The 23985-nt window shown below is 47.6% G+C and overlaps 1 protein-coding gene across 1 annotated transcript; it reads left to right on the plus strand.

Annotated features, from left to right (window-relative positions):
- Window positions 1-863: 863 nt before the first annotated feature.
- Window positions 864-23088, plus strand: LBH (LBH regulator of WNT signaling pathway). Its single transcript, XM_063078895.1, has 3 exons — window positions 864-1091; window positions 3687-3789; window positions 22631-23088. The coding sequence occupies exons 1-3, from the start codon at window positions 1066-1068 to the stop codon at window positions 22817-22819; spliced, it is 318 nt and encodes a 105-aa protein (XP_062934965.1). The 5' UTR covers window positions 864-1065; the 3' UTR covers window positions 22820-23088.
- The last annotated feature ends 897 nt before the right edge of the window (window positions 23089-23985 follow it).

A 23985-nucleotide genomic window follows, 5' to 3' on the forward strand; every position in this document is an offset into this window, starting at 1 on the left:
GGGTGTGCTTGCGCACCGCCCACCCGCACCCTTGCCCCCGCCACCGATCGTGCGTGTATGTGTCCGGTGGAAAAACCCTAGGACGACACCGCACTTTTCTCCCACACATAAAACCTTCCATGAGTCTGAGGACTGCAGACCAGTCCCTCGCAAGCCAACGTGCCCCCAGCGGGTGCTCGGTCCCCCCAGCTCCACGTCTCTCCCGCCTTCCCAGCGCTGCTTTTTCAGCCGGCTCCTTCTTGCGCAGCTAGCCCGGGATAGCAGGGACGGTGCGGGGGGCCACGATCGCAGTGCCGCTGGGTGGGGGACGGGGGGGCAGATTTCAGCAAGAGGCCTAGTTTGGGAGATGAACGCCGAGGAGGGGGTCCCGAGGTGAACGCGGGGACCAGCGAGTGGGTCAAAGGAGGGAGCTGGCGCCAGGCGGCCAGGGTGCAGGAATGGCGCCCTCCCCCAGCACAGCGTGGCCACCCAGCGGTCACGTCCGGAGTGGGCCCCGGCGCGTTCATCACGCTCACCCCCTTCGCCCCGGAGTCCCCGGGGGCGTGCGCAGAAAGGGGTTGCGGGCACCGGCGGGCCTGGGAGCGGGAAGCGGCGTTGACATTGAACTCCAGCCCGGGCGCGTGCGTGTGCGCGAGACGTGGGGAGGGGGCCGGGCTAGGAGCTGCAGCAAACCAGGGGCCTCCGGGAGCAGAGCCGAGCGCGTCCCCGAGCCGCCGCCCGCCGGAGCTGCGAGCGCTAAAGCCATTCATGATTTTGGTGACGTTATTCCAGGAGGGGGCGAAGGTGGGGCGGGGCCTCTCGGGGCCAAGCCCCGCCCCCGCCCCTATAAATACGGCTTCCCGGGCTCTTTGTGGGGCCGGGAGCTCGGTGGAGGGCGGGAGCTCGGTCTTCTCTGCCGACGCGACGCCGCTGGCAGTGGGGCTGCCTCGGGAAGGCGGACCTGCGAACGCCCCGTGCCCGCACTCGGCCGCCTGCCGCGCCCGTCTGCGCCCGTGTCATCCTCACTTGGGACGCAGTGACCGTTGTTAAATCACAAGGGCGTGGGTCAACCTCCCTTAGGACTTCATGTCTGTATATTTCCCCCTTCACTGGTGAGTATCCTGCGCCCGCGGCGAGCGGCCGTGGCTGCGGGGCTGGTGCGCCTGCTCGTGCCGGTGGCGCGGACGCCCGGCCCGAGCCCGTGCAGGAGTCAACGTCAAGGTTGCAAAGGTGGGGGTGGGGGGAGGTGGTGCTGAGAGCATCCAGACAAAGGAAGTGAACTCGGAACCCTCCCTTAAAGTGATGGCCGGAGGGTGTGAATGTGGTGGTGGCGGTGGGGCAGAGCCAGGGGTCACGCCTGATCCTCCCTAAAGAAGCCCCTTATGCAGAGGGCTGCAGGAGGCGCGCGCCCTGCCTGACGCAGGGGGCTTCTGCTCTCTCCGGGCCCCTCCCCCTTTTCTTTTTGTTTGCATGCAAGTCTCGGCGTCGAGGCCGGCTGCCGCGGGGCTGAGCTGGTGCAGCCCCCGCTTTTGCCGAGCTCACGTAACCCAACTGAAGCCACAAGCAACAGGGAACACGCTGCACCCTCTCTTCCCTGTCCATAGCCTCTAAAAGCCCCTAAAAACCTCCTTTGTGGGGGCCGGGGCTGGGGGGGGGGGCGCCCTCGCGTGCACAGCTGGAAGGGACCCAGGCCGGGCGCGGGACAGCATACGTTTGCCCCGGGCCGGGATCGGGGCTGACAGGGATGCGGAGAGAGCCCCCTGTCTGCTGGGACTTGCGTGCCGCGCCGCCTGCTTCTTCCTTCCTGCGCTGGGGTAGAGGGGACCGGGGGTCGGGGGAAGGGGGGAGAAGGGTGCGAGCGCTGGCGGCCCTGGAGCGCGCTCTTTGGTGCGGGCGTGGGGATCCCGGCCCCGAATCGGGGACAGGCACCCAGCGAGGGGAAAGCGGTTTCAAGCCTCGTCGCAGTCCTACCTAGCCCACGAACCGGAAAGTTCATGCTTCTCGCTTCAACTTTCGGGTCCGCGCCACAGCCCCCGAACGAGGGCAGAGAGCCCCTATACCCGGCGAAGAGCCTGGGAGAGCCCTGCGAGCGCTCTTCTGGCCCATTTCTCTGGGGGTCGGCGGCAGCCTTTCAATGACCAGGGAGGAGATCGCCTATGGAGGTCCTGGCTCCGGAACCTAAACTTGCTCAGAAGCCCAGCATATTCTCTTAGTCTCTCTTCCCCCATCCTAGCCTGGCTCTGTTTAGAGAGGGGACTGAGCTCTCAGAACAAAGTAAAAATTCCCTCACCCCTGAAGCCTGTGTACACCTCTCTTGTGGGCACCCTCGCACTCGTGGTTGTCTGAGCAGTTGGGAGCCTTATGGGTGAGTCTCTGAAGGCTGTTGGAGGCTTTGTGCTTCTGCACACTCAGAATTTGACAAAATGAGTGTTAGGGCCCGTCAAGGATATTATCTCCTGAGAAATTGAGGTTTGGGATTATTTTATTCATTAGTACATCATAGGTTGCAATACATTTTCCCAGACATTAGCCCTTAATGTAACCATGAAATATGCATTATTAACATCAGAGTAACAGACAGGGCACCTGTAGCTCAGAGAGGTTTAGAACTTGTTCAAGATCACACAGCTCTTGAGATCATATAGCTCTTGAGTGGCAGAGCCTAAAACAGGACCTTTTGCTTCTGTTTCCAAATCCAATGCCATTTCTACTCTGTGCAGTAACCATAAAATGAAGAGGAGTCTGGTACCCTTATTTCCTTAGATACAGTCCCTAGAAAGCCTGCCTCTCCTTTTTTCTAAAACCCTGTACACGGGCACAATGGTGAAAATATTGGGTGTTCCATAGTGGGTAACTGGATTTGGCATGTGTATTTGGCATTATGTGTGCAGGGTGCCGTTTGTGCCCAGGGCTTGTGCAAGGATAATGGAACATTTGTATCCTACTTAGAGAGTACAAAGCACTTGCATATCAGCCACTGGTGGGCCAGCTTGGCCCCTCTGGAAATTTCCTTTGCAATCAGAGTCCGGGTATCCTTAAGGCTTTTAATCCAGGGGATGTTTTTCAAGCTGTGAGCTTGCAGCTGCTGTGGCTGGGGCTAGAGAAGGGGGTTGGATGGCAGATGTGAAACTCACAGAAAAGCTGACCCCTTGGGGCCTTAAGTGGGACATTTTGCCAAAAGGAGCATGAGAGAGACAGAGAAATTTAGAAAGGCAGCATGATTAGACCTTGTTTCTCTGAGGTTGACCTGTTATTGTTATTATGTAATAATAATATGCAGTTCTCCTTTGGAAAATTCATGTGAGAATTATTTTTATTCTTATTCGGAGAGGTGAAGGGAGACCTGGCTGAATTGGTTTTTATACAGACCGATGGACTCAGCTACCTACTGTTTTGTTTTTTTCTGGTTCTGTCATATAAAAGAAAACCTAGGGTCTCTGCACCAGAGGAACTAGCATATAGGAGAGGAGGGAAGGGGAAGGTTTCCCAGAGGGTTTTGTGGACAATGGGCTTTGTGGCCAGGGCCCTGGTGCTGTGGGCTTGCAGGGCACTTCCTCGGGGTGTGAGCTTGTTTTTCTGCAAGTTCTGTTTTGAACAGCTCTCGTCCTGTCTCCAGACAGTGCCCTGATGTCACAGCGCAGACACACTGAGAACAGAAACGTGAAAGTGTATGTGTTTGCTGACTTTTGCTCTGGGTTTCTTGGCAGCCCTGACTACCTGAGATCGGCCGAGATGACTGAGGTGATGATGAACACCCCATCCATGGAGGAGATTGGCCTCAATCCCCGAAAGGATGGCCTTTCCTATCAGGTGAGTTAAGTCCGACGTTACCGCTGGCTCTAGAGCCTGGTGGCTTTCTCTAGGGCTGGAGGCAGACTTGGTTTTGTGCCCCAGGGCCACTTGTAGGAGCTGTGTGACTTCGGGAAAGTCCTTTAATGCCAGTGAGCCTCAGTTTCTTCATCTGTAAAGTGGAGCAACGGTAATTCTAACCTCATAGAATTGTGGTGAAGATTCAACATGACGAGAAGATGTGTATCAGGCATTCAACGTGCCAAGAACACGAGGGTCCAGCAAACATTAGCCATTGTTATGAATTAGCCACCATGGCTCTGTGGACTCTCTCATTCACAGCAGCAAAGGAGGAAGTAATTTTTCCAGACAGTTCAGACAGACTTTCCCTTCCAGCTGTGCATGGCAGTAGCAGCATCGCCGTGAGGGGCAGCTTATGGAGAGGGATGGAGGGGTATGTGGGTGCTGGATAGCTGTGTCCAACGCTGCTTTCTTCCTCGGCAGCTGCTTCACAGTTAATACTCAAACAGCTTTGAGTGAAGAGATGTTTCCCCAAAAGGGAAGCTACCTCAGGGATGCTATTGTGGGAATCTAGCTTAGAGATGATCTTGTCTGGTAGATCCAAAAGGCATAGGACCACAAAAAGGGACCCAAGCGACAGCTTTGGACTCTTAGCCAGTGCTATTTTTGGCTTGCCACACTGCTGCTTCCCATTACCCCCAGCAGTGACAGAGCACCTTCAGTTCCTAGGCTGTTGAATTGGGGGAAGGGAGGAGTCTGTTTTTAAGGGAACCTGTGGGGCTAGGGAAATTGTGCAGGGCAGCTGGCCCGGGGAAGATGAAGGGGGCATGAACTGCATGCCCGCTGCGGGCCAGGCACGGTGCACACGGCACCTGCTCACTCACTACTGTAGCTCCGTGGTGAGAAACCTCTCCCTGTTTCACAAATAAGGAAACAGCTTCATCCTGCATCAGTGACATGTGTCTCTCTGACCCTGGAGCCTTGCTCTTCTGATATATTGGATGTCTGCACCTTGGGGTGGTTCTGGCTAGGGTCTAGCCATACCCTGGCTGGTCATTCCTTAGAACTGTGCCAGGGGCATTTATTTGGTAAAGAAAGAAAGAAATAGAAAACCAGGGTGGGTGCAGTGGGGGAGGGTGATCAAAAAGAACCAGGATGGAAGCTAAGATTGGGCAATGTAGCTTCAGACACACTTGGGAGGTTCAAGGAGGCCCCTTTGTTTTGTATCAATATAGTCAGGCCCCCTTCTGCTGCTGGAAATAAATATTCAATTAGCTTGAAGGGGCCCTGGGGTCAAGGGGTACCCTTTCCTAGGTTAGTTTCATACCTTCCTCCCCTAGAGTGGGTTTGAGGAAGACCACTGAGGGCCCCACAGCCTGGTGGGAGGTGCAGAAGTTTCCTAGCCCACCAGCTGGGGTGTTTTTGGATACCAGTTTCCAAGCCACTGAGTCAGATTGAATCTCTTTGTGGTTATAGGTGAGGTTTTCTTTCAGTTCTGGGTTTTAGATTTCCATCACAGAACTTTTCCAAACTCAGTCATCAGTGTGTCTTGGGTGTGCTTTTTCTATTCTCCTTTTAGATATGTCAGAAGAGAAAGGGCAGACCCCATGGGGCAGTTTTCTTAACCCTTTGAGTCCTTCGGGCCATCCTGCTTGATCTGAGGGTGAGGACAGGGGATAGTGGAGGAAGGGGCGGCCCAAGACAGTGGTCCTCAGATCTTCCCCTGTGGTGCGGGACTGGGGCCCAGTTCTTGTAGTCCCTCAGGAGATCTGTCCCTGCTACCTGGGTGGGGACCACTGCCCAGCTGCAAAATGTCTTACCTAGATCTTCAAAGCACTCTTGTCATGAGGAGAAAGCGGAGACGTACTATTTAACCAAGCAATATTTATTGGGCACTTTCTGTGTGCATCCTGCTATGCTGGGCACTGCACAAAATGTCCAGGGCTCGTGTGGGAACCAGTATATACGTAAACATCTGGAACACAGGCAGTCCGGTCAGTCGGGTATGGGCAATCAGAAGCCACAGTCAGTCCAGGTATGGGCCGCAACAATGCAATCTTACTGACGGAATCTGGGAAGGCTTGGAAGAGGGATCAGACTGGGGCTGGGCTTCGGAAGAAAATGAGGATTTTGAGAGGGCAACTCCATCTCTAATGTAATTTTTTTGCCCCTTCAGATACCCCTGACTCACCCCTGTTTATGCCAGGTGTGGGGCTCTACAATGAGCAGCTCTGACAATTTCTTATGACGGATGTTCTCTGGGCCCACTCAAAGCTAGTGCCATCCAATTAAACAGATTCCCACTAGAGCCCTGGGTTGGCTGAGACTGGCACTGGGCCAGAGCCCATCCGCTGTGCATGCTCAGGCTTGGCTCAGTGCTGGGGGCAGGGGATCTCGTAGCTCTGTTCTTGGCGTTACTCCTGGGGATAATAATAGTACGTGGCTTTTATCAAGATTTGCTTTTCCAAGGAACTGAGAATGGGAAGGAGACATCAATCCAGACTTGGCAGATGAAATAGAATCTCAGGCTTGTGATTTGACCTTGACACAAAGACATCAAATAAATGGTACATTGGACTTTGTCAGTCATTCCCCCACCTTCCAGACCTACTGAGAATGAAGCTTTCCTGATTTCTCTGTACCAGATGTGATCTTTCAGTGCTTGTGGCATTTTGTGCTTTCCAATGATGACCTGCTAGTCTTCGAGGATACGGGCTCTGCCTTACCTTCTCCTTGCCCAGGTCCTTGCCCAGGGGATGACTTGTCAGCATCTTTGTACCTTTCAGCCATCACCCCTCCCCCACCCAAGGTGCCTGCATGCTCAGTGCCTCCATGGAGCAGGTACTGAGTGGCCTGTGGTTGTTTCAATGAAGTTGAACATCTTGATTCTACAGCTGGCCCCCTCTGCTTCTGCCTTAGTCTCTTTAAAAGCTCATGCCTATCAAGACTTCTGATAGGTGCCCCTTCTATCCCCTGAAAGATTCAGGTAAGTCCTGTCTATTGTTCCTGGCAGTTCGTGTCATTTTATGAACATGAAGATCGACAGAGCCAGTGCCCTGTTTTGTCTTATGATTCACTCGGAGAGTTAGTTCAATATGTGAAATCTGTGTACACACATTCACTTGGCATGAATTATGACACCCCGAGGACTGGGTGAGTAAATGGATTACTAGAAAGTCTGAGTACATTTTGGGCAGGTTGTGGGCGGCAGCCAGCTCACTGAGCTGAGTGGGAGGGTCTCCATGAGGACATTTGTGTCCCTGATGGCTACAGCTCTCTTCCCACCCTGCATCTGTGGGACTGGGATGTCTGCCATCCAGCACCTCCTTCCTTTTCCTAAATTAAGGAACAAGCCGGTGGCTGCCTGGTGGAGCCTGCTCCTTGCTTGGCTCTGGGGACTCTAAGAGTGGGGTGTCTGGGAACGCTTCTCTGCCAGGGTCTCCTTCCACACTGCACCCAAAGTGGCCTGGATTCTGTATGGGGAGGGGTCCTGGGTGTTCACTGAGGACACCCATGCTGCTGCAACCCCAGGGGCACTGGGATGCCCACCTTGCTGCACAGCTTCCCCCAGCATAGCACACTGAGGCCTCGGCAGTTTTTTCACCCTTGCTGAAGTCTAGATGTGGATACAGCTCCTTGGTTTTCATTTAAAACTGTCCCTTCTAAAGCATCTGGACCCAGACCTGATAACTTTCTCCTTCCCTGGGCTCTTTCAGTTCCTCTCTGATCAGCACAGTCCCTTACTGGCTGCCTTTGTGTTCCACCTGCTGTCATTCTTGGTGGCATACCCCTGCCGGTTGACCTCTACCCATCCATCAGGCGGGCATCCATCAGGCGGGCATCCATCAGGCGGGCATTGGGGAAGCAAGGGGCTCACTGTAAACCAGAAGGAGCAATTTCATAGCACATCGCAGTGCCCCCTGCCCTGTGCGTTCCCTTTGATCTACAGAGCTGGGAGCTTCCTGCATGGGGTCCCCTTCATTACACGGTAGGGAAGTGTGACAGAGGCAGGCTGGCCTCTCTTGCTCAGCCCAGGATTTGCTCCTGGTGGTGCAAGCCTCAGCCGCACCCCTGCATTGGGGGTCTGATGGCTGGTGGGGCTGAGAGCCAGCCTCTCCCAGGACAGGACCTCTCAGCCCCATCTGTCTCTCAGGCCCAACAGCAGCCGCCTCCTCTCTCTCCCTCCTCTGTCCGGAGCGGCAGCTCCTCAAAGAGCCGGCTCAGTTTCATCACTAAGCTCAGGCAGCGGTTCAGAGAGCCTTTCTCTGCACCCATGTGTCTGCTGAGCTTGTCTCTCCGATGTTCCCGCCTGTGCAGGATGCACATGGTGACATACATCAGCCGTAGGCCAGGCTTCCTTCATTCCTGGGGGAAGCCCTCAGGAAGGTTCCTCCCTGCTCAGTGTCCCACCCGTGTCCCCCCCGCACCCCTGCCTGGCTTATCCACCACCTTGTAGCTCCTCCTCATTCTCCTCTCATTGGTCACCCCCAGTGGTAGTACCCCACTTGTCCTCAAGAGTTTCAGAGGCCCTGCCGAGTGGCCACATGCAAGCCCCGTGGTCACCAGGAAGTCATCCTTCACAACATCAGACTCAAAAAGCCTCAGTTGTCCCTGGAGAGACATAAAACTAAAATTCCAAAACACTTGGCAAGAGCCGTCCGGCCATGGACATGACCCGTTACTGGAATTGCAACAAGTTTTCTTTCTCCTCTCCCTACTCCCTCCACCCCACTCTCCTTGGTAAAAATGATACTGATGTGACATAAAGCAGGCAGTGTGGGCCACCTGGTTCAGAAGCACACGGGGTCCATTCCCTGGGTGGTGTTAGGCCTATGTCTGCATGGACTGCGTCTCTGAGTCTCACCCACTTGTGCAGACCGAGTCTACTTTGTAGGAGGATACAGCACCTTCTCTCCCACACTCAAAGCTGTGACACAAATGTCACGTTCATTGTTTTGGAAGGCCCCTGCGTTAGGGCCTGTAGAGGGCTGGGATTATTCCCATGGGGACTTTCCCCCTTGCCCCCACGCCCTGGGTCACAGTAGCCAGTCTGAAGCCTGGCCAGGGAAAGAACAAGCCTCCTTAGCTTTCCTCGCCAACGTGTTGACACCAGGACCACCTGCCTTCCCTCAAGGGACCTGTGTTGGGCCCACCACCTCCTGTCCAGTGGCCCTGTGTTCATCACTCTGCATAGCCAGAGGCTGTGTCTTGGACTGCTCTTTGTTTCTATGATGCTGGGCACAATAGTCGCTTAATGAGTACTAAGTGAGTGATTGGGCCCTTCCACTCTTCCTTTCCTGCTCTGAGAACTATCTCTTTGCCCCAGCAATCCCATGATGTAGATTTTTATAGGATCGGCATTTTTTCTAAGTTGGCCCAGTCTCCCATGTTGGACAGAAAGGAGGATTGTACTGTGAGAGAAAGGGGTGAGTTTGGGTGGTGAATCTTGTGACTGTAGCCAAGAGCTATTCCTGGGTGTCTAGTGAATGTCCTGAAATGATCTTTCAAGCCCAAGTCCTGAAATAATCCTTGGAGGATATGAAGACAGGCCTTCATTCATACAACATCTAGACTTGCTGGGGTCTAGTAGCCCCTGCGGTGACTCTGCCCACTTCTCCCCTCGTCACCTGCTCTTGTCCCCAAGCCTGCCCCGGGAAGGATGCATTCTCAGTAAAAACAAGTCCCATGCCTGCTGCTTCTCTCCTCAGCTGGGGAAGGGCCCCGTTATGGCACAGACCCATCTTGAAAAAAGTTTAAATTTGCCCGAAGTTTCTTCAAACTGTTGTCAAGCTAGCATTTTGATCTCAAAGGAAGTGTGGGAGCTCCCTCAGCCCCCCTCCTCACTGAACTTAATTGCCTTGCACCACCAGTAAATCATTTTAGGTAAACTGTACAGAAGAGGCACCCAAGCATTTAGCTGAAACTGCATCCGCTATTTGCTTCTTGGCCAGGAATTTTATTGGAGCCAATGGGAAGAAAGGTTCTGGATCTCTCACATAGCGTGGAATGGGCCTGCGCCAGGAGGGCACTCACAAACTTCAGTCCAGAGGTGGCTGTCTCTAGGCCTGACTTTCTCCTAACTTGTTTTGGTGTTCTTCCCAGACAGAATTTAAAATATATCTTGAACACATCCTCTGCCTTTACTTTGGAGAGCTTAAAGCTCTTGTCCAACCTGGACTTGAGAGGCATCCTTGGCTTTCCCAAATTCCTGAACATTTTCTCCAGATACTGCCCGGTATATAATTTTGTGGGTGGCCATTAGTCCAATACACGTTAGAAGCACTGAGATTAGCCACGGATCCCTGTGGACAGAACCAGTGGTGCACGCTGATGCACACGTGCACACACAACTGCTGACACCCACACACATTCAACACTGAAAAGGCAGACAGCGGAATGTTCATAGTGGTTGTTTTAGATTAGAGTGTTGTAATTATAGGAAATTTTTTCTGTCTGTCTTTATTAGTAATTTAATATTTTCCCTGATAAAGTATGTATTTTGTTATTTCTGTGCTTACTTTTCAAAATTTAAAAGTAACATATGCCCATTGTGGAATTTTTTAATTTTTTTACAACTTTTTGTCTAACAATCACCATAACATCACCATGTATAAATCATAACTATTAACATTTTAGCATCTTTTGCCCTCTTTTCCAATGAGCTTATATTTTTATGCAGCCAAGATGACACATCATTGTGTTATGCAGTTTTACTTAACAACATCTAGGTCATCAGCATCATGTCTTCACAACTAACATCTTAAAAATGCTCCAGAGCTATCATTTTTAACAACTGCACGATATTCTGTCATAAAGTTAAAGTTAAAGTATAATTTAACATTCTCCAGTTGTTGAAATTTTTAGGTCATATATATTTTTTCTCATATAAATAATATGATAATTTATGTATAATTTTATAAATATATGTCTTTGTGCATACTTTATTTACTATTTCACTAGAATAGAGTCTTAGGAGTAGAATTTCTAAGTCAAAAGTTGAAAGTGTGAGTAAGTGTTTGTGCATGTTATTATTATAAAGGTTATGTTTATTCTTTATAGAAATTTAGGAAAATACAGTGAAGTAGGAAGAGAAAAAAAAACACCCATATTCTTATCACTGAAATATTTTGGTATATTCAAGTATTTTTCTGTGCATTTATATTTAAAAAATAAAATTGAGATAATACTGTGTACCCTGTAATGAATCCTTTTTTCACTTAATATAATATTGTGACTATGTTTTTGTCATTTGGCTCTCTCATTTTGTTATGTACCACTTATTGCTGAATATTTAGGTTGTGGCAAATTTTGTTCTTACAGAGAACACTGTTCTGAACAACATTTTATGTAAATCTCAGTACAGGTCTGATTCATTTTCTTGGAATAAATTTCTGAAAGTAGAATTACTGATTCAAAGAGATTCAACATCATTAAGCCTCTTGATTATATATTACCTTAAAAACAGAAAACATAAATAAAATAGTTTATCAAAATATAAACTCTCAGCATTAAAAGCTCTAGCAAATAAAAATCTCAGGAGTATAAAATCTATAAAGAGGGGCAATAGAGGAGCTTCGTGGATAGTCAGAAAGATGTATGGTTAAAATGTTTAGGAGATGTCATATATCTTTCTATATTTTAATTACTTATTTCAAGTATGATGATAGCAATTGTTGATGTTTAAGCAGCATTTAGCCAGTGCTGCAAAATAGGTAGTGATCATATTCTTGTCCCACAGTAGGTACATTGACACAGTCTCTGGATTACAAATGTATATGGGTCAGCGATAATGACATTGGAGCACAGTGTGAACTTGAAGAAGACTAGTGAAACCACATTAGCCTGGAGACCCACGAAGGTTAGCCAGATGCATGCTTAGTCCCCTGGACCATCCTGGTTTCCATGGGGTTCCAGGTCTGGCTCATGTCCCACTCACAGTTGAGATATATTGCTTCCCTGGAGTTAAGGATGGGTTAGGCACTTAGATGTAGATCTAAACAAAAGGAAGTCTAGGGCCAAGTGCCCGAAGGCGTTCAACAACTCTGCAAACCTCCAGGTGCTTTGCAACATGTAAACAGCCCAGGCCAGTGTTCAAGTAGGGTCCACGTACTGCCAGTAGCTTACAAAGTTGATTCAGGCATTCATTACACAGACCACGTTTAAAATGTTAGTGCATTTTTATGGATACTACCTATGGCATGTAATACTAATTTTCTATTTATGTAGTGATGGAGTTTCATTTTAAAACAAATATGTTTTAAACACATGAGTAAAGAAAGAACATAACATGAGTGTGGATATAAGAGAAATGAAGAAGGGGTTCTATGAGGCTGACAAACACTGGCTCACATGAGTGTGAAATTCCACAGCGGGGTTCTTTTAAAGAACATCACTGTTGTTACCATGAAGGAAATTTTTCTTCAAAAGTTAAATGTATGCTCTTAGATGGAAGCATTCTTAAAGGTCAGCTAATACTAAATTATGATTTTTATATTTCCTTAGTCATTTGTCCCCTTTGACATGGTAGTTGAAGCATCAGGATTCTTCCTGGATGTTTTCCTTGGCAGTTTAGTATTGGAGATTTGCATGCTAAATTACTTCTTAACGATGCTTCTGAGTATATACTACTTACCATTTTAACAATGTGTTAAAACAGGAGGCCAGCTGCGCCTGAGGTTCACAGAAATTTTCCGAGGGTCATGACAGCGGGGAGAGCCTTTGGGAAATCCACTTCCACATCTCGGGCTTCCTTCTCTTGCTTTGCCCCAATTGCATTTCCTGACGACAAGCTTCACCAGTGTCCTTCTCCCACCTTCTGTCAAGTTCGTCCTTCTCCCTTTTTACAAGAGGTGGACTTGTTGCTCACGCTCCGGAATCTTCTAAAGTTCCCTCCTCAGGGTATAGAAACTTCAGGGCATCAAACAAATAAGCCATTCACAACAGTACTGCCTAGGAAGCATAAATCCCACCCAGCCATGACAGTCAGACGCAAATGCACTAAAAATTTACCTTTGTGTTTAATAATTATTTATGATCTGCTCATTGATCAGTTATGTACTAGCAGATGCAATAAGCCAATACAGATTTTATTACCATTATTAACAAAGCCTTAGGGTCCTGGGACATTTTTTAAATGTCAGCTTATATATATAAATGCATCTTTTTATTGCAGAGAAGTATGAAAATGACTACAAACTTTCAAACATAAAAATATATTACATTAAGAAAAAACTATGGATAAATAGAACGGAAATAAAGTTTCACATAGAGAAAGGACTAATGTAAGATGTGGCTTAAGAGCGGTTCCATGAGTTTTTAATAGGCGATGGTTCATGTCAAATTGCTGTGTTATTTATCATCCATTGAGCACATTTCAAAGACTGGTTATGCTTTTGAAGAATTCCGTGGGGTAACGTGCTTCTTCTTGTCTGTGCGTATTTATATTTAAATACTCTGTGGGTATTTATATTTCCACTCTCTATACTTTAATATATCAATTACCCCACATCTATCTGATTTCCATATTCCAGAATTTTGTTATTAATTCCCCTCATCTGCTCCATCTCTTCTTGCATTCTTCATCCTGGTGGGTTTATGCCTTTTTAGCCCTTTCCTGTCATTTTAGTGAACTTTAAAGAGGAAGTAGAAATAAAGGTATACATTCGATCCTAAGTAAATAAATAAATAAGAGTGGCATAAAAGTTTTATTTTAAAGTTTTAATATTTATAATAGGAGACACAGGTGTCCAGAATTACTTTAGGGAGTACACAAAACATTTGGAAACCATGGATTTACACACTCCACTTGGAATCAAAGCTATGGCACTATAGCATCTCAGCTTTGAGGATGGTCCAGTCACCTTGATATGGGACATTGTCTACAGTAATATATGACACCAGGTCACCCCGGTATTCTCTGAATACCGCCAGTGACACTGAGCTCAGAAGCCCTCAACAGAAGGATTATGGACTAAGAATCTGGATAACTGGTTCCTAACCTGGGCTTTGTTACTGTGTCTGTCATCTCAAGCAACTCTCATCACCTCTTTGGGCCTTGATTTCTTCACCTATAAGTGAGAGAGTTAATCTCTATCATTTGCATTACAGCATTGACTAGTAAGGTGAAATTCTCCATCCTGATCCTAGATCTGCCCACTAGAGTTAAAAAGTCTGCTCTTCCTTCCTTATATCAGCCTTTCAGATATTTGAAGGTACCTTTTATGTTCCCCTCAAATCTTTTCCAGTTCTGAAATATGTGTTGTCTTTCAACCTTGACTTACATAGTCATCTTTCTGAGGGTACTTTTTCTCTAGGCCAATGATTCTCAAACTTTTTGGTCCCTTTTACACTCTTAAAAATTATTTAGGACCACCCAAAGAGCTTTTGTGTATGTGGATTATGTCTTTTGATATTTACTAGTTTAGAAATGAAAACAGAATTTTTAAAATTTTTACTTATTAATTCCTTTAGAATAACAGTGAAACTATTACATGTTAATGTAAATAACAGTTTTTAATAAAAAATAAATATATGTTCTAAAACAGAAAAGTTAAGTGAGAAGAAAGGCATTGTTTTACATTGATGCAATTCTGTTTAATATCTAGTTTAATAGAAAAAGGCTAGATTCTTAGATGTGCTTCTCCAGTCAATCTGTTGCAATATGTGTTGGTTGAAGCAAATGGAGAAAATCTGGTCTATGCAGATATGTAGCTAGAAAAGGAAGAAATATTTTCACAGCCTTTTCAGATATTTCTCACCAAAGCTCAAGTGGTAATTTCTTAAACTTCAAAGGCAGGGTGGTATGTGAAACCTTATCTATGAACTTCTTGTATTCTTACATTAAAATTCATTAGTCTATCTTGAACTTTGAGTAAACCTTTTATCCATGCTTGGTTTTATAGTGTAATACGCTCATCATTTGAAAAATATAGGTTCATTGAGTTATACAGATCTTCCAAATGCTGACACATTTCCTTATATGATATCAAAAAAATCACATTTGTTAATGTATCCACTAGTCTCATCAGAATGTCTTCAAATATTAGGAAGCTGTCGAGCTCATGATGGCTGATACAAGTTTTCCAAAATTTAATTTTTTCTGGAAACCTCTATTTTTATATTTGGTGACAAAATACTATCATTTTCCTTGAAGTGACAAACTCACTTTGTTCATTTTTGAGAAAATGTCTGACACATACCCCAGTTGGAATAATCATAGTTTGTTAGCTAGTCCTTCTTTCATGTAAAAATGGAACTCCATGGAAAAAGTGGCTAGTTGAGCTGGCAGCTCAATCAGATGAGTGCTTCTCCTCAAGACAACCATTGTACCTCAGCATGCAGCAGAAATGCTTGTGCTGGCTTTCCATTTCACCACATAGACTATTAAAACAACATTTATTTAAGAGTTAATCTTTAATAAAAAGTAATGTTTACTGCTTCCTCAAGGATGTTCTTTTTCTTTTCTCTTTAATTGTGAGTGTAAAGTGGTGAACAATGCAAGGATGACAAATACAAGTCAGTTTGCTGCCTCCATATTAATTCTTGCTAAGGGGCCATCAATTTCACCCACTCTTGCTTTTTATACCATTACTGCAAGTGTCAACACAGCACAAAAGGCAAATAACATCTTCATATTATTATAAGAATATTTGAACTCCCTCCCTCAAAGTATCTTGGGATTCGAGCTTTGAGAACCACTGCCCCAGACTGAACAGAATATGTCTGATAAGAGGTTAGTAGGACCATCAGCTTCTCTGTTAGTGTAGATGGCTTCAATGAAATGAGTGTACCTCTAGGAATATAGCCCTGTGTGCTTCGGTTGTTAGCATCAGTGCTGCAGTTGTGACCAAGTGAAATCTCCAGGCCTCTTTTACAGGAGCTGCTATCAAGCAAGGCTTCTTGTCTGGGGGAAAAAACACTTGTTTTTTAACTTAAAGAAAGACAGGTAATTAGCTGATGACCTCAATTTGGGGACAAGGCAAGTTGGCCTGGCAGTGTGCTGCAGAAGTGATAGTGACTGAAAGCCAAGCAAAGGCCATGGGCAAAGCTGCAAGGACGTCCTAGAGACTTGAAAGAGTTGGTACAGGGATGGGTTTGGAAGCCACGTGGTAGGAGTTAGGAAGGCAACTCCAGACAAGGATGGGAAGGCTGTGGGACCAGGCTAAATAATCAAGATTTTTGTCTCCAAAACAAAGAGTCTCTGGATGTGACTAGTAGGCCTGTCTTCTTTTAAGAGGACAATGATGATATGCTCAATGGACATGGGTATTTGAAATCATCTGTGCCAGATAACTGCAGTCTTTTCTTACCACCCCAGAAAACTTTCAGAAAATTCTCTAACATGCCAAAAGCCTCATTAGTTTGCTGGGCCCAGAGTTATCAGTAGCAATTAGTGCTAATTAATTGGAATTTGGAACTCCTGACTTACAGGATGGGTGTGTGTTTGAGAGATGTTTTTGAAAGATGGTGTTTATCCAAAGGATTTCCTTTTCTTTCAAGTGTCAAGGCTGGAGGCTTAAGCATCTTTGATCCAAAGGAAGGAGGTCCAGCAGTTGTTATAAAGCCCCAAATCTCAGCTCATGTCCCCTATAGGATTAGAGGCACAAGGGAAGGGCAGGATAGGGTGAGGTGGATATTCCATAGCCCAATCCAGGGGAGATTTGAGCGAGGTGAGAGTGTCAAAGTTGGACATTAAAGCTGAGTGGCCTCCAAGTAGAGACTGGAGAATGTTCTTTCCTCCCTGATCCAGTCGGTAGCCCCCTGCCCCTTTGCTATAATTCTCTCTGTTCTTACTAGCCACATTTCACTTTGAAAACTCAGTAAAATGCAAATGATAAAAACAAGAAGAAGATAAAATAGCACAGCCAAATATTTCAAGGACCATATTTCTTGCCTTCATGTATTGTCAGGAGCAAAGTGCAGGGTGTATTTTTCATTTGCATGAGCTGCTGCTCATTCATTCAGCCCTTGGCAGAGCAGGATGCTGGTAGAAATCTGCCCATTGTTATAAACCAGCCCCTCCTAGGAAGGCATAAACAGGCAAAGCCAATCCATTGTTGTTCTCCAGGAAAAATAAGAAATCCAGACTTTGGGAAGCCAGGGGGCAGGGGGTGGCCGGCCCCTGGAGTGGGCCAAGGGAGGAAGGAGGTGCCTGATGGAAAGACCTCTGGCTGCAGGGCCTGACCCTGAAAGACCAGGATCAGGACAAGACAGTGGTTTCTCTTCCAGCTGCCAACCCATGCCCTAGGGAAACAGAGGCACTGAGAGAGAAGTGATGATGTTGCAGCCATTTCACCACTGGCCCAAGAGTTGTGATTACAAGCCTAGGAGTGCTTTTCCCCCTCTCCAGTCCTGAGCTACAGCTGCTGGCTTTCCAGTGCCTTACTCTTAGTGCTCCTTGGGGATCCAAGCCTTACCTGATAAGAACCAGTATTAGGAATTTAGAGTTTACAGAGCATGTGCACACATACCTGTATTCATTTCTCTCCAAAGCCCTGTAAGAACAGAATTAACATTAATCCAAATTTATAGACAAGGAGAAGAGCGGTCTGGCACTGTGCTGCTTTTCACACGCAGCAGCAGCATCGTGTGACTTCCAACAAGCCTGTAATGTGCAGATGACTTCCTCATTTTACTCAGGAGGCAGCTGAGGCTCACAGAAGCTAAAATGACCAAGGTCACAGAGATAATAAGAGACAGGGGAAAGGTAAAAGCCCAGTCTTTCAGACTCCTGCCTGTGGCAGTCAGACTCCTGCCTGGGGCAGTGGCGATTTTCCATAGCAGGTTGGGGTTGCCTCTTTTCCTCTCTGCAACTAGGGAGGGTAGAAGCTTACTGTATGGTTCTGTACACAGTGCCTTGGGGACCTGGCCTGGTTATTTATCTCAGTCCTCTGCCCTCCCTCCTCTTTCCTCTGTTCCACCCCAGCAAAGAGGAGTGGGATGTGCAAGCTCCTGAGGTCTCAGCTTACAGATTTGGTAATTAGCTCTTTGTGTCCAGTTAACCACCTTTCATCTCGCCTGCCTGCGGGTATCCACTTTCCCTATTAGCATCTCTCAGCTCTTTGCCAAACCCTCCGCCCTCCATGTGGCCAGCTCAGGTTGTCTCTCAGAGGTGATGGCTGAGAGACACGCACACACAAGGGAGGGAGGCTCCGACCAGAATGGCTCACATTTTCCATCCCAGGTGCCAGGCATCTCTCTCCTGTCCCCACCCCAAGGCACCTAGGTTTAGGTCACCTGGCTTAGAGGCAGACAGTTGATAGCTAGGCCTCCAAATTTGAGGCCTTTAGAGCCATGGTGTTGCCTTTCATGTCCCCTTGATGGGTGAAATGGAAGCTGGCTCATTGCCAACTTTTACACCTAAGAAAAAGCCTGCTGACTAATCCCTCATCTCCAGAGGCACACCCTCAACCCCAGAATTCTCTGCACTGAGGCTGCCTGTATTGGTCAGTCAACAAACAACCGAGTTTTCCTGGACAGTCCTGCTTTCCTGTACTCATGCTTAATCATCTGTCCCCTGCGGCAGCCACTAGCCTCATATAACTATTTAAACTTATGTTTATTTTATATTTACTTATATCCTACATAAGTTTATATTAATACAAATTAAATAAAATTTAAAATTTTAGCCACATTTTAAGTGCTCAATAGCCACATGTGGCTAGTGGCTACTGTATTGGATAGCACAGATAGAGAACATTTTCATTATTGCAAACACTCTATTGGACAGCACTGATCTGTACAGCCGGCAATTCCAATATATCAGCATCCAAACTACATCTCATAGACTGTGTTTTCTTCCTAGAAGGTCCTAAAGCTCCCTCTACCTTTCAAGAGAATCCATTTGAGTTCTCGAAATGTTCAGAGGCTGTTGGGATTGGAGGCCACCTGGCAAAGGGTGCCTCTGAAGAAGTGTTCCTGGTAAAACTCACCATCAGCAGGTCATGCAGGACCCGGGATGTTCTTGGTGTGTGTGACCATCAAGATGTTGTTCCGTCTGCAAAGGAGAGGGCTTGGTCTACACTAGTTTCAACCAAGCCATCAGCCTTGGCAGCCCAGGTGATAGCTGGATGTGGAGTCCAGTGTCAGCAGGAGGAAGGTATAGGGCCCAGACGGAGAATCCCAGATGGGGATGGATGCTTCTAGACCTGCCCTGCCCTGCGGTGGGTGGGGGGAATACCTCTTGGAGTCTCCCCATCTTTCTTTCTGACCTTCAGAGATGAGCCTTGGCTGCAGAGGGAAGAGAAAAGGGTTTTTTGGTTTTTGTTTTTGTTTTTTGTTTTTTTTGCCATTCTGTAGTCCAGAAAGAAGGAGCACTTTGGGCTAAGAGGTCTAACTAGAAGCAGTTTCTTTTTGGAACAGGCCTGCCAGTTGCTGCAGGCAAACGGCACACCAGGCTGGCCGGCCGCCTCAACCCTACCTGTCATGTGCTTGGCAGGTCTGACTTGAGTCCTTTTTTTCCGCTCCCTTCCCCACCCCACCAAATTGCAGTTGCAACCTCTCATTTTTCTGCTACCTAGATGATTAAAAAGCATGACTTAGTGGAAAAATGTTGACCTCCTTGGGGTCAGCCTCTTGAACAGCTGTCAGAGATAAGACAGTGCTGGCAAAATACTCAGCAACACTTTGCAAGGCTTTCTGTCTCTTGGTGAGGAAACCAGAAGCTGTTTGGTTCTGGATGCTTTTTGTTTTTGGAGAGAGCTACAATCTTCAGAAGCACAAATTGGTATAATCTGTTAATAAAATAAAACCTCTGATGAAAAGTTTAGATTATTATAGTGATTTTTAAAAATATGATTAATAGGCTTTGTAAAAAAAAGAAAAAAAAATTTTTTTAATGGTGCCTGCTTTGAGCAATTCAGGGAGCAAAGTTCTCTGGCAACTAAGCAGTATCAGAAGTTCAATGCTCAGATTTCCCCCAAGGACTTAAAAGACTTAATTGTGCAGCTCTTGGTATGAATGACATTGCTCAGAGTTATTTTAATTACTGTGTTAGTATCACTGCCTCTTGCTTGGAGATTGGATACTTACTGGCCAGATGACATTGCTCCAAAGAGGACACTGCAATCTCAATTTAGCTCATGTCCTCGAAGTATTTTATCATCTTTGAATTTGCCAAGACCATGTACCCACCTGGTGAGACAAGAAGGTCATGTCACTTCTTAAAATGAGAAACTGAGGCACAGGAGGGTGTGAGGATTTGACTAGAGTCATAAAATTGATGTCAAGGACATAGTAAGAATCTGGTTCTGTGGCTTGACCTACTATGTTGTCAAATGAATGCTTCATGTGAAGTCCTACAGGTCTGGGTTTGGGTCCCAGTTCAGCCACTTGCTAGGTATGTGGCTTTGGGCAAGTCACATGCCCTCTCTGTGCTTCAGTTTCCTCATCTATAAAACAGGGATTACACCACTACATACTTCATAGGACTAGAGTGAAGATTGAGATTCTGCTTGGCAAAAATTTCATCTGTCCTTGTCATCATTATTTTAACCTTTTTCCCCTTGTTTTAGGGAAAGACTATTCCCAGCTTGAAATGAAATCCTATGCTTCCCACCCTTATTGCCCTGTCCTCCTTCTGCTGGCCTTGCCCTGCTTCTTGTCTCTTTCTCTCTTTCCTGGCTTGAGTGACCATAACCAGACTCAGGTTTTCACCTCTCCCAGCCACAGGCTGAGGGCCAAGTCCCAGGCAGGCACAGCCCCGGGCTTGTGAGGTCCAAGGGTGCAGACAGCAGCCAGGGTCTATACGGAGTCAGGTGTCCATCCCTTGATATCCCACAGCTCTGTCTCAGGTCCTGTAGGTTGAGAGCAAGGATCTGGACTAGAAAGCCCATCTTTCAGACCTGGCTGCCCAGAGGATCGTCCTGGTGCCTGAACTGATGCCTTCAGTCTGGGCAGTCGAGGCCCAGGCTCCTGCTCACCCTCCTGGGCAGTTTTCCATCTGTGCAGAGGGGATGTTGCCCTGTGGCATCCTGCTTCAGTTTTCAAAAGTCTCTGCTGCTGAAAACAGCAGATCTAGGGTCAAATCCTGGCTCTGCCATGGGACCCTCAGAGTCCCAGGTCTTACTCTCCTAAATGTCCTTACTCTCCCAGGTCCTTACTCTCCAGGGTTGGCCTCCCGTGCCATCTTTGACCCACACTGACCAAGCCCCTCCTCTGCCTTGTTTTTCTCCTGCCTGCCACTATGATGCTTTTTATGAGCCTTGTTAAGTCTTTAATGATGCTTGGTTGTGCAGCTGGCTTAAGGCTTAATCCCAAGCAATAGGCCTTTATTGGATAAATGGTTAATAATCACTCATCTGCAGGGATTGGGGAGGCTTCATTGAGGTCCTTGATTCCCGAAAGGCCCACGTGGCCTGTGACATGACCAGAGTGTGACATGGCTGGGGCAGCGCTGCTTGGGGTTGGGGTGCAGTGAAACCTTGGAGCACCATGGAAGTTAGGAAGGCCTGAGTTCACAGGAGAGCATTTCCTCTCCCTCCCGGGGATGGAGGACACCTGTCTGCTGCTGTGGGCCTGTCTCCATCTGAGCAAGGAGCAGGCAGCTCCTGGGATCTCTTCAAATATATGCCTCCACCAGCTACACATTTTGCTTTCCTTTTTTTTTTTTTTTTTTTTTTTTGCCATGAACAAACTGTGTAACCTTGAGTGAGTTCCCTGCCCACTCTGGGCCTGGGTTTCCTCATCTATCAAATGGACAGGTGGGAAGACATGGCCTTGAAGATGCCTGGTATCTGTGACTTTGTGAGCCCCAGTGTCCCAGACAGAGGCTCCTCTCTCTGGTTCTCAGGTGTGTCACCAAGTGCTGTGAATGGCAAGGGGCCAGCAGCCGAGCAGATTAAGTACTTAAGCTGCTGGGCAAAGAATTGGGTCAGCTGTAGTCACAGGGCAGTGTGTGCAAAGGGAATCCACAGAGCCAGCCTTGGCCCTTGATTTTATAGCCCAGTTTGGGGTTTCTGCCACCTCTGGGCAGGACACACGGTAGGAGTTAAAGAACGAAGCCTTGTTGATGAGACTCTAGAAAGAGAATTAGACTGTGGTATAGAGCTGGCAAGAAGCCAAGAGTTGCTCACAGGTGACAAAGGAAGGAGCCTTGGATTTCGTTCCCAGCTTGCCATGACTGAGGCCATGCATTCAATCCGGATTTGGCTTTGACTTTGCAGTTGCCAGGGGATCGGAACCCATCTACTTTAGGGGCAGGGTGATTGGGGGCCTGAGTGTGGGAGTCAGAGACAGACCTGGGTTTGAATCTCATTCCACACTCACTAATTCCCAGGCTGTGTGGTCTTGGACAACCTACCTCCCCAGGCCTGAGATTCTTTAAAACAACATTAGCAACACCTATTTTTCAGCGTGACTGTGTTGGTTTGAAATTATGTATGTAAAGCACGTGGTAGCCTGTTCATCCTAGGTGCCAATAAACATCCTGGGAAGAACTTAATGTTATGGCACCTGTTGTATCCTTTAAACTGCTGGTGTTAAATGCTTGCTGCAGAGAGAGACATGACTTACTGTGGGTGGCATGATTTTGAATTCTTTTATCTGAAAATAAAATAAAATAGAGTACAAACAGCATTCCACCAAACTTTTAGACTCAGTGGCACTGCCCCAAAACTTTCAGCTTTAGGATTAGAATCAAAGTCTGGCTGAAGGACAGAGCCCTGTGTGGCCCTAGAATTTATTCCCCAGGTCCCTGCCTTATGCCTCCTACAATCCCAAGGGCACAGCACAGTCCCTGGCATATGGCAGGTGCTGCGTATGCCATGTGGATATGAAAAGAAGGAACCAAGTTTCTCTTTTCAAATATGTACATGACCGGCTTCCTGCTCTGCTTTTATTTCAGATCTTCCCTGACCCATCCGACTTTGACCGCTGCTGCAAACTGAAGGACCGCCTGCCCTCCATAGTGGTGGAACCCACAGAGGGGGAGGTGGAGAGCGGGGAGCTCCGGTGGCCCCCCGAGGAATTCTTGGTCCAGGAGGATGAGCAAGACAACTGCGAAGAGACGGTGAAAGAAGACAAGGAGCAGTAGAGTCCTGTGGACTCCCACGGGGTCGTGCCTGCCAGCCTCTGCACCTGAACTGTGTTTTTCCCATCGCCATGGAAGAAGAGAGGGAGCCACAATAGTTCTGCAAATGTCAAGCAAGGCTTCTGTTTTGCACCTGCAAATCACCGAGTTGGTTTTCTTTTCTTTTCTTGTCTTTTTTTGAGATTTCTCAAGCAGTGGAGCCCTCTGCAACCATTTGCAAGGCCTTCTGAGAAAGGAAGCGGCTTAGAGCCAGAGAGGGGGGTGGGGGAAGCGGGCGCTGTTTTTGAGATCATTATCTGAACTCAAGCAGCAAGAGGCAGCGGTGGGATTCCAGTGGGCTCTGGGGGGTGGGGGGATGGGGGGTGTGCAAAGCAAGCAAGGAACATTTTGGGTAAGAAAACAAACACAAGGCAAAAGAGATAATGCATGTTTTTAAGAAAACATCGAGCAGAGAGCTGCAGCCAGGAAGTACTCTGCAAACATTGGCTCTGGCTGCTGGGGCATCAGAAAACCGAGTCTTCATCTCTCTCTGGTTTAACCCACCACCACCCCTTGCTTTTAGTTCAGGCCTGTTGGTCTGTGACAGCAGGAGGGTAAAGGAGAGCAGGAGAACCCAGCTGCTTGCATAGCCAGCTGGAGGTGATGTGCAGGAAAGGTCCCCGTCCTTCTCCAAGGACTCTGCTCCCAACTGTGGGAGGTTCACACAGCTGAGGGGATCTGGAGGTTTTTAAGAGGTAGCGCTTTTGAGCTTTTCTCTCCTGATTTATCCTTTTTGCCTCTCAGCACTGTGGGGAGTTAGCAAGAGCACTTCTTGCTCATAGTGGAGGCCCTGCAGGGACACTTGGGCACAAAGGTCCCTCCCTCCACTGCTGCTCTCACAGGACTGGCTCTCAGAGTCAGAGCAGAGGCACAAGTGGGCAGGCTCTTCCTTCTCATCACCACCACCCTCCCGGACCCTGGCCATAGCAGCGGGCACATGGGTCCCTGGCTCTGCTGCGGAGTCCAGGCAGCCTGACCCCCTACAGTACCTGCTTTCATGTGGATGTTTGGCCAGTTTTTCTTGTGGGAGCTGAGTGGAAAGCAGAGGCACTTTTTCTGCTTCTTTTGGGGGAAGATTTTATGCAGGTCCCAAGAGCTGTCACGGCCTGGGAATTACTGCACAGGGGTGC

Source organism: Cynocephalus volans, chromosome 14 (genome assembly GCF_027409185.1).
Source record: "Cynocephalus volans isolate mCynVol1 chromosome 14, mCynVol1.pri, whole genome shotgun sequence".
NCBI classification, from domain to species: Eukaryota; Metazoa; Chordata; class Mammalia; order Dermoptera; family Cynocephalidae; genus Cynocephalus; species Cynocephalus volans.

Coding starts and splice junctions, on each gene's coding strand:
- LBH (XM_063078895.1), top strand. CDS start 1,066: ATGTCTGTATATTTCCCCCTTCACTG. Junction 1,092..3,686: donor GTATATTTCCCCCTTCACTG/GTGAGTATCCTG, acceptor GTTTCTTGGCAG/CCCTGACTACCTGAGATCGG. Junction 3,790..22,630: donor AGGATGGCCTTTCCTATCAG/GTGAGTTAAGTC, acceptor CTTTTATTTCAG/ATCTTCCCTGACCCATCCGA.